Here is a 10,647-nt window from a genome sequence, read left to right as displayed (position 1 = left end):
AAAGCCCTGGGTCACTGGGTGCTGCCAGGGAGAGGGCAATCCCTGCTGCCCCACACTGCATGGGGGGCTCTGTACAAGCCCCCCAATTCCCTCCTCCCCCCGCTCCCCACAGTCATAGGTGCCCCACCCAGGCCAACTCCAGCCCTTTAAGGAAAAAAAACCCCCGGACTCACCATTCCTGCTGGCTGGGGTGATCCCCACTGTCCTGCACCGTGGGGGGCTCTGCACAAGCCCCTGAAGCCCAGGGTCCACTGCAGGAGTGGAGAGAGCTGGGGCTTTTCTCAGCTTTTTTCTTCTTAAAGGGCCAGAGCTGGCCTGGGCAGGACACCTGTGGCAGGGCTGGGGGAGTGAGGAGGGGTTGGGGGGCTCGTGGCAGAGCCCCCCATGCAGCGTGGAGCAGTGGGGGACAGCAGGGATTACCCCCTGCCCAGCAGCACCCAGTTAACACCGGAGCTTTTCTTTAAAGTACCAAGCTGAGGCGGGGGGCCAGATGGGGGTCTGCTCTCCAAATCTTTTCTGAAGATTCAGAGAGCTTTGAATTGATTCAGACCTTTAAATTGGTCCCCTGATTTGATTCGGATTCAGAGATTCGGCCATCAAATTGGGCCAAATCTCCTCCGAATCAAATCACCACCTGAAGCGTTGCACAGCCCTACTGCGTAGTGCTTTTGAAAACACTGCCCAGAGCCTTCTAAACTTAAGTCACTTGTGCAAATGGAAGTTACTTTGTGGACTGACAAATAAATTGTACCCAGTTAAAAGCAGGGAGATTTGTTAGGTGTCAGATCCATAATAATGTTTGTGCGTCTCAGTCTGAGATGGACTGTGCTCTAGTGCCACTCCCATCTCTTTGTTTTCAGAGTTTAACTTAATACCAAAAAAAAGGCAGTAAGAGAGCTCTGCATTTCTCTCTCTTTTTTCCTAACCCCTGAGCCCTCTCCCCTCCTCTGGGGAAGGAGGGCTGGAAGAGCCCTGCCATCTCTTGATTGGTCCAAAGTAACCAGCTGTGTGGACTGTCACCCATTTAAGAGCAGTTGTTCATGATCCCTCCCACAGGCTGCATTTTTGTGCTCCTCTGAACTATTCCAGCTGCCACAATGGTTGTGGAGCTGTTCCTGGACCTGTTCTCCCAGCCCTGCCGGGCTGTCTTCATCTTTGCCAAGAAAAACAACATCCCATTTGAGCTGAAGCATGTGGACCTCCTGAAAGGTGAGTGAGGAGCTCACTGTGGTCTGGATACTGCAACCCCAGTAGCTTGTTACAGGACTTTGTCTGTTTTCCTCTTCTTTCCACCTGGGTCAGCTGAGGAGGTGGAAACAAATGTGAGGGGATTTCTTTTCCTTTGTCAGCTAAGGGAGACTTTTCCCTCCTGGAGTAACTACTGTGTGCTGGAGGCCTGGGTTTTGTGCAGACTGTCAGCAAGTGATCTTGCTTGCTGCAAACACAGACAGACATCAGTCCTGCATCTGTTGCAGTGACCATGGGAACATGATATAAAGGATAGCAAATAAGTTAAAGAAGCGTGGCCCTGCTATTATTTGCACTTCATATCCCTGGCAAAAGTTCTCAGACAGCCATCAAACTGGAAGGACTAGAATAACAGACTAGCTGCTGCTTAACTCCTGTGCTGAGTTCCCCAGTGGTACCTTCCCTATACAGGTAGAGTCTGATGGGGCCAGACGGCCCACTTTGTTCTCCACAGTGCTTTGGCCCTACTGTCACCTACACATTTCAACCCATTGCAGTTCAGAGAAGGTCCGTCTCTGAAGAATGACGGGGTCCAGATTCTGCTCCTTGGAAGAGTCCTTTATCTCAAGAGGCTGACTCCAACCTCTTGCCTACCTTCTTGGGAGGATGGTACTTGGGATAGGCAGGGAATTTGCTGTCTGCTCAGATATACTTCTAAGTTTTGTGAGACAAATGCCATCCATGCTGAGGTGGCTGTATGGGGGTGGCTTATTAAATCAGCAGTCTAAAGAGCAAGAAACTGCTATGGCTAGGTGACAGAGAAACTTCTAGTTCTACTAGCAGACTGGCTTGGCCCCACTTCTCTTTGGATTGTCTATCAAAAGGCTGATAACCTTAAATTGGATATCTGGCACAACCTACAAATTGAAGTGGGGCTTGAGCACTTTTCTGGCTCTTTCCTAACCTCCCTCCTAGGTAAGAGGAAAAAAATACTGGGCAGTAGTAAGAGAGACTGGATTGTGTTTAAATATAGTTTAAATGGGGACTATGGATTCTTATCCCTTTACCTGGAATTAGCTTGTTTGTTTGCCTTTCCCAGCAAATCCTCCCCCTTTTCCTCTTCCCTCCCCCACTCTGCCTTTTGTATTCAAATGTATCTTTCCTTGTACGCTGCTTTGTACACATTCTTTCACAGCATCAGATGAAGTGAGCTTCAGCACACAAAAGCTTATGATTTTGGAGATTAACCAAAATAGATTTATATAAAGTGCAGATCTACCCTGCCTTCTGTAATAGGAGCCCAGGCCAGATACAGGAGTGGGTCCCACTCCTCTGACAGGCTTATACAGGTGTAACCAGGTGGAGCTCTGTAACCATTTCAGATGAGCACAATAAGGGATTAGAGGGCATGACATTAATTTGAGCTATGGGAGTTGTAGGGTGACTAGAGCTAGAGCACATTTATAAAAGGACTAGTTTCAATGGGAATTAGGCAACTAAAGACCTCAAAATCTGTCACTGTAAATCTTCTTCAGCATTGAATTCACCCAGGGAGTGAGTCTGTAGACTGAGGCCCCTTTATATAGCCACTCTTTGGAGAAGAACCATGATCTGAAACTAAATTGACAACTAAAATGGCTACCCAGGAAACGAGGCATGTGTGTAAGGAAAGACTGAAACACAAGACTCTTCTCTGTTTGCTGCTTATGTTTTAATATAATTTCCTGAGAGCTCTGCAGCCTTGCTCTGCTGAAATCTTGTTTAACACAATCTAGTCTGTGGCTATGTTCTTGTTCTGCAACTTCCCATTCAAATTGGTTCTTGAAGCACAGACTTGCTGTCTCTGAGGTTACACCAGGCTAACATTTCTGTCATATCAGTTCCACAAGCGCACACAAGACCAAGTCAGTGTCTATTCTTCCACATAATGCTTGTCCTGTTTGTTGGCCACTTGAGGGGCATTATGTAGTGTATCTGATGGGGGAGGAGCAGGTGAATGAGCCCTGGGTGTTTATCATTTGTGTTGCTTGGTCCAATGATGTGGTCTGCATTGCTCATCAAAAAGCAGACTGGTACAAATGAAAGCACTCTTCTGAATGATAGGCAAGTCCTGCTCATGACACTCAAATATCAGAAAACTAAAAGATTCTCAGAAGCTGTGGTATTACCTGGGAATCAGCTTTGAGACTGCTTTTACAGAAAGTTGAGCCATCCCACTCAGCTCTCTGAACTTCTCTGCTCCAGGCTTGCTGCAGGAACTTGAAAACAGAGAGCCCCATTCTGCAAACCCTTACACAAGAGATCACAGCAGGGACAATCAAGTGGGTGCACAGTCTGTATGGATTGTAAAACACTTGTTCTTGTGGGACTTCTTATGATCAGAGCTGGAAAGTCTTCGCAAAAGTCCCACAATTTCTGCTGATCTTGTCTTAATCAGATAAGCCTAGTTCTGATCTCTGTGCTAAGCCTAAACTTCCAATGAGTTAATCCCCTGTAAAATGGAAGCTTCCTTCCATAACATCAGCAATGCCTTACATTCCTTGTAAATCTTTTTAGGAGAGCACATGACTGAAGAGTTCGACAAGGTAAATGCTCTAAGGAAAGTGCCAGCATTGAGGGATGGAGACTTCACCTTAGCAGAGAGGTAAGGATTACACAGCTCTCTGCCATCACAGCAGTTGGCTTCTGCCTGCTCTTCTGTTGTCCCATGCCTAGAATCTGATCTCATTGCATCTCAAACTCATCTCTGTTTCTTCTCCCATTTTCTTTTTGTTTTCTCTTCCTTGTTTTTAGCCTCTTTCATCTTTCTCCTGTTCATTCCTACCTCTCTGTCTCTCCCCCTCGCTTTTATCCTTATACTGTGCTACACTCCAGCCATGCACACTCCATCTTTGAAGCCAGGAGGATGGGGTTAAAAACTGGCTCATCCCTACCTGCTAGCTGCATGGAGAGGAACATTACAGCTGGCCCAATGCTTGCAAAGCCACATGGAGCTGGAGAGTCCTTAGTGGCCCATGACTATGATGGCATGTGCAGGAAGGTTTGACTTGTGCAGGTCTAGTAACGCTATCTTTCTAATCACCAGGGGCTTTGGCTGTAGGTTCCATGCTAGGATAGAAAGGTGTAAGTTAAGTTGCAACTGCAGCTGGAAACCCAGCAAGTGTACCAGGTTTGGTTATATCTGGAGCGCTCTTCCTCTTTCCACTGAAATGAGCAGGTAGCTTGGGGGCTGTTAAGTCAGTAAGTAGAGGGCTGGGGAGAGGAGAAGCTACTTTCTCCTATTGACTCCATGCTTTTTTCAATGGGTGGTGCAGGAAGCAGAAAGGAGGGTGGCTTTTCTTCATTTGCCCTGCCACTGAGGAGAGAATTTGGCTCCAAGCAAAACACTTCTAAGCATACCTTTGACTTCCCTTGAACATTTCAGCACAAACTCTGACACCGATGATCTTAAGAGGGAGCCATTGGCTTTCCTGCAATGTTTCTGTGACAATTCTACATGATTCCATGCAGCATCTTTTGCTGTGAGACAGCGAGAGCACCCAGGCATGCAGCTGATAGGAGGTAAATGAAGTGTGGGGTTTTGGCAATAGAGAGCAGGACAGGCTGTCCAAGGGGAAAGGACAGATCTTTGGGTCTATCAGAACCAGGCCCAAGCTTGATTTCACATGACCTTTGGTTGTAGGACCAGGGCAAGGAGTCAGTCAGAAGGAAAGGACAATCTGTTTTCATTTTCTCTAAAATCGCGTCCCATGTTGTCTCTCTCTGTCTGGCAGCAATGCAATCCTTCTCTACCTGAGCCGAAAATTCAAGACCCCTGATCACTGGTACCCTTCTGACCTGCAGAAACGGGCCCGGGTTGATGAATATCTCTCCTGGCAGCATACTGGCATAAGGGCAGCAGGATGCAAGGTTTACCTGAGCAAGGTAAGGAAGTTAAATTCCAACAGAGTTGAATACTAGCTACTGCCCATAACATGATCCAAATTGACACTGTGCAGAGGAAAAACTGAGCCCTTCTCCCACAGGAGTGTGTAGCCACCTCACTTCAAATTATTCTGATGTGAAAAGGGGTCTATACTGCCAAGGTGATGGGAGTCTCTATACCTCATAAAACTACATTAAAAGAACACAGGTTGTAAAATGAAATGCCCAGAAATCAGACAGTGCAGAATTAAGATCAACCATGCAGCTTTGTGTGGGGGGATTTCCAGGGATGATATCTGAGGAGGTTGCATGCGTGCTGCACCTCGCTAACTAAACACACAGGCTTATAGTGGGAAATAGCCAGATCTCACATTGTTTTGGCTGTCTGTGTTCACCAGTGCTTTGCTTATCAAGCTAACGTGGCACTTCCTGAAAAGACTCCTTTTATGCTCCAGCACAGCGGGCAAAATACAGCCCATAGGCCAGATCCGGCCTGCCAAGGACTTTTGTCCAGTCCCAGAGGGACCCTTGGCCCCACTTGACTTAGGCACAGAACAGGCCTGGGATGTGGCACATGCAGCCAGTCCTACTGCCCCTGGGCGCACAGTTGGGCTGGGGTGGTGCAATGGGCAGACTCACTTCTTGGAAGCCCCTGCGGCAGTGGTTCCTTCTGGCTGCTGCTCCCAGACATGGCCCCACTGGCTAGCTCCCTGGCCCCACCACTGGGGATGCCAGATGGAGCGGGCAGCAGGGTCTCCAGGGAGACTGCCTGGGACCCCTGCAGGCAGGACATGTGGCTGAGCAGATGGGATGGGGCCACAGGCGGGCAGATAGCAGTATCTAGAAGTGGGACAGGCAAGCAGAGCTGGGGATTGAGGATGAGATTGCAGGGCCAGGGTAAAGCTGTGATCTGCTCCCTGCACATCCCTGCAATGCGTGCCGGTTCCACAGGCAGGGGCGTGCAGGCAGCAGATCACAGCTCTGCCCTGGGTCCTAGCCCTGCTCTGTCATCAACCAGTGATTCCAGCCCTACCCACCTGCCCCACTCCCTGCATACCCGCAGCCCCATCTCATCCTCCCATCTGCCTACAGGGCCACTTAGGGAGTTTTGGTGAGCTGTGGCAGAGGGGTGGGGGCAGAGTGCCTGACCTGGGATGGAAAGTGGGGGTGGGTAACTGACCCAGTCCATGACAGCTCAGTAATACTCCCTAAGTGGCCCCCCAGCCAAAATGATTGCCCACCCCTGCTCCAGCCTCAATTCTTCCTAGAGCTGAAATCTACATAGGCAGTGTCTCTATTGCACATAAACCAGAGCAACAAATGCAACAGGTCTAGCAAGAGCAAGGTAAAGATGAGGGATCAGAAACCATGTACTTCGTGCAGCTTTGTCTGACTATTGACACTGTTTGTGAAGATGACACCTTCTGCCTTGAGGCAAGGTGCTGATTTGCAAGTGCTACAAAGTGTGTCTTGGTTTGGTGTGTGTGTTTGTTTGTTTTTTGTTTTTTTTGTTTTTTTTTCCCCAAGCCAAATGTCTGCAAAGTCAGGAGAATCTGAACAAGGCTGTCTTGGCTGGGGGCAGAGGGGAGATATGATGGTACAGGTTAACACTGCACACCCTGGAAGAGGGGGTTTGCAGAACCAGCCCCCTTGCCAGTAAATTATTGAGGGATCCTTAAAATAGTTCAGGGTAACTCAGGAGGATTGTGGGTGGACAGTGGCCAAAGCAAGAAGCTGAATCTGTTTAAAGAACTGCATTTTTTCTTTCTGTGGTAGGTGCTGTTGCCTCTCCTTACAGGCAAGCCGTTTTGTCCTGAGAAAGTAGAAAGGGCTATTGAGGAGCTGAATGTTATCCTGAAGCAGTTTGAGGAGAAGTTTCTGGAAGACAAGCCTTTCATTGCAGGTAGCGAGATCTCCCTGGCTGACCTGGTAGCAGTTGTGGAGATTATGCAGGTGAGTGGTTCCAGCTGGGTTACTGAACCTGGCCAAGATGTTGCTCCAGTTTCCACAAAATCTCGAAGGGAAGTTTGCACTTCATTAATGGGAGTGCAGTGGGGTGGGAAAGCTGGGTTTTGACAACCCAAAACTAGTTAAAACATGGATGCTTTCTCTGCAGCCTACATTTTAATGTCACTTTCCTGATTTTAAAAGAGTTCTGAATAACATTTACAATCACTGTCACTGCTAAGGTGACAGGAAAAGACTGGTCAGAAATGGGAAGAGTACCTTTAATTCAGGCTGCCCAAAGATGGGAAATGTCCCTTCCTTAGACCTGAAGTTGCACAAAAGAGTGTGGTGAAAATATGTGCTAGTCTGTCTTCAAGTGCAAAACTTAGGCCTTTTTTCCCCATGTGTTTGCAATGTGAAGACCCATTCTTACTGCTTCTAAATTCATTCATGTAACTGAAGCATTATTATCTATCCTTGAGGAATAAGTACTTATTGCAGAGTTCTCCTTTTTGATTTGTGGTCTTAAATCTATCTTGGTTGGACCAAATGTGTTTTGACTAGTCGATCAGCTTTACAAAATATAGTCCTAATCACTGGAATTTGGGCTGTTTGGTTTTAGGTCTTGTTTATTTTTGATATCCAGATAAATGCCCCACTCCTCATGTTTGGACAATCCTGCACATTCTGGGTATCCTATAGAAATTGTCAGAGAGAAGCAAGGCTGGAAGGGTCCTCAAGAGATCATCTAGTCCAACTGGGAACTGAATGTGTGGTCTTGGTGTTATTGGTACCCTGCTCTAACCAACTGAGCCAAACAGCTGTTAAAATCCAAGCTCTGAAATGTTTTCAGTGGAAAACTCATTAGCATGAGTTTTTCCCTACAAATGTTAAGGTGACTGGGGATGTATGTAGTTATCTTCCTACACATTCTGCCAGTTAATTGCTGGTATTCCCAGAGGTTAGTTTCCCACTAAATTGAAATCTGGGATGTGATATCCTCCATTATTGCATATTTCTTCCAACCCCCAAAAGAGAAGATGTTGGCTCAGTTGGGCTTAGTTTTATCCTACTAACAAATGCTGCTTGGACTGTTCATACAGAAGCTGCTCTGCCATGTTTTCTTGCTCTGTGTGTGTGTCTCTCTCTCTCTCTCCAGCCTGTGGGAGCCGGGTATGAGATCTTTAAGCCCAGACCCAAGCTGGCGGAGTGGCAAGGCCGGGTGGAGGAAGCGATAGGGAAGGAGCTCTTCCAAGAAGCACACAAGCAGATCCTGAATGCCAAGAGTCTCGGTGTTGCTGAACTTGTCCCAGAGCTGAGGGAACAAATGGCATGCATGCTGCAGAAGCTAATTAACTAAAATGAGAATGTAACAAAATGCTAATCCTGTGTAAGACACTTTTGGAATGTCTAAGTCCTCTCCAACACCATTTCCTCTTGGCTATGTACACCCAGCAACACACACACATCTCCCTGTAACCCCAATTTAATCACTCCCTGCATACCCACTCTCTGGTGATATATAAGGGAAAGAATAAAAATCAATTTTAAAAAAGTATTGTTGTGAGGCACTGAGCCTCTTTTGTGAACAGAACAGTGAGCTGCAGTTCAGTGGCAGGCCCTGATTTGTCATTTCTGCATCTGCCTCAGGCCCCCAACCATTACCTATGTAGGAACACTCCGCTCCTTCCCCTAACACACACCTCACTTACTAGAGGCCTCTGTTGCAATGCCTGCTTTTTCTATTTGCATCTAGGAAGTCAGGTTGGGCAAGTGGGGCTAAAGAGTTGTCCAAAGAAGAAGTGTTCAACTTGTGTGAAGACAGAGATTGCAGGCACATCTATACCCAGAGCAGACTGCACCTTTGTAGTAGGTTACAATGAAAGAGGAAAGACCCCTTCAGCTGAATGGGTGAGAAGCACAAAGGCAGAGTGTGGGAGGTTTGCATAGAGATGTTTGTTTCCTTAGAACATCTTGCCACTAGAGGCTGCTGTATCCAACTCCATGAGCAAAGAGGGATATAGAGGGAATCAAGGATTAAAGCTTGGTCATGCAGACACTTGCAGGCACAAATCACTTTCCTGACGTGAGGGGTCTGTGTTTACAAAGGGGACATAATCAGCTGAGTAAAGATACTTGCTTGTCTACTGCCTCAGGGGAGACCAAAGCCAGTTCTGCCTGCTGAGCTGTCAGCTTCCTTGCTATTGTCCTGCAATAGCCTGTTGGCTTCTGCAGCATCACCTGCTCAGAAAGTGAGAAAATCTACCTTGAAAGGAATACTGCAGGACCTGGAAGTCCTGGTGGAGGGAGAAGTGCAGGCCAGCCTCAAGGGTGTAGGTTGTAGCTGTGTTGGTCTAAGGACATAGGCAGACAAGGTTCTTTGGGTGAATCCAATATCTTTTATTAGACCAACTCAAATAGTTGGAAAAATTCTTCTTAACAAGCTTTCAGGCACAAACACCCTTCAACAGGCTGAGGAAGCATCTGGAGCTGCGTGTTAGGTGAAGAGGGTAAGTAAATAAGGGTTAGGTGGTTACAGTATATTCCCCTTCCTCTGTCCATTTTCAAGCTTGCAATCAATTTAATGGAAAACATGTGAACAGGGTTTGTCCTGGGTGGCTACAACCCCTTGGTCTCCCCACTCACTGGCATGGAGTGCTAATGGTGGACCAGCAATATCTGAAGCTGGTACACCTTGCAAGGTAGCTGTTCAGCAGTAGATGTAATGTCTGAGCTGAGGCAATGCCACTACTATGCTGACTCCTGCAAATTTTTGGTATATGCACAGGTAACACAATGGGAACAGTAGAGTTGCAGCCTTGGCTTCTACTAGAAATGGGTAGCTTGCCCAGACTACAACTGATCTGCCTACTTCAGTAGCCACCTGCCCCTAGGCTCTGAGTCCCAACAATTTTGGGGGGCTTTGTTTTAATATGAAGCAATAAATACACAGAACTGTCACAGGCTAAATACCTGCATGACATGCTAGTCAACCCATCATCCTTCAGCAGTAGGAAAGGCCAGGACTCTAATGCAATTGCAAAAACTGCACAGATGGGGCCTGGCTGGAAGTCCTATGTAAGAGCACAACATTTGACATGCCCGCGCAGCCTGAAGTGGTTCAGTTCCCCTCCAGCTGCACTGCTGCTCTCCCCAGCAGTCAGGCACATGCAGCTGGATTCATCCTTCACAAAACTGTGTTGCAGTCATAGCACTACCAGCCAGCTAGAGCCTTCTCCTTTTGCCTCCTGTCTGCCCTGCCACGAACAGTGCAGGAATTCAGGCCTCATCTATGGCACTCTGCTTTTAGGGGAGCTTGAGGTTGCTGTTGTCTAACCTACATTTGCTTCAGGGGAAAGTACTGAAGAAACTCACAGGCTGGCCCATCCTGCGTGTATGTCTTTTTGGTCTCTTGCAATGCTTTCTTTTCCTGCCCCTTTGCCAGTCCTCATTTTTGGGAGAAAAAAGTGGGGGAGAAGCAAAGGAAATCAGGTTTTCAGAACTGATTTTTTTTCTCTTTTTAAAGCATCTATCTACCAGTATATCAGGGAGCCTGTTGGCACTGCTGTCTTGAGTTACAGATAGCTA

The 10,647-nt window shown here is 47.4% G+C and overlaps 1 protein-coding gene across 1 annotated transcript; it reads left to right on the top strand.

Moving 5' to 3' along the window:
* Positions 1–1,047: 1,047 nt before the first annotated feature.
* On the top strand, positions 1,048–8,510 carry GSTT2B (glutathione S-transferase theta 2B). The gene is made up of 5 exons (XM_019506894.1): positions 1,048–1,209; positions 3,745–3,832; positions 4,962–5,112; positions 6,889–7,065; positions 8,219–8,510. The coding sequence occupies exons 1-5, from the start codon at positions 1,098–1,100 to the stop codon at positions 8,417–8,419; spliced, it is 729 nt and encodes a 242-aa protein (XP_019362439.1). The 5' UTR covers positions 1,048–1,097; the 3' UTR covers positions 8,420–8,510.
* The last annotated feature ends 2,137 nt before the right edge of the window (positions 8,511–10,647 follow it).

Source organism: Gavialis gangeticus, unplaced genomic scaffold (genome assembly GCF_001723915.1).
Source record: "Gavialis gangeticus isolate Ggan-Ray unplaced genomic scaffold, GavGan_comp1, whole genome shotgun sequence".
NCBI classification, from domain to species: domain Eukaryota; kingdom Metazoa; phylum Chordata; order Crocodylia; family Gavialidae; genus Gavialis; species Gavialis gangeticus.
The sequence above is the reverse complement of the archived record's forward strand: the minus strand, read 5'-3'. Positions and strand labels throughout refer to the sequence as shown.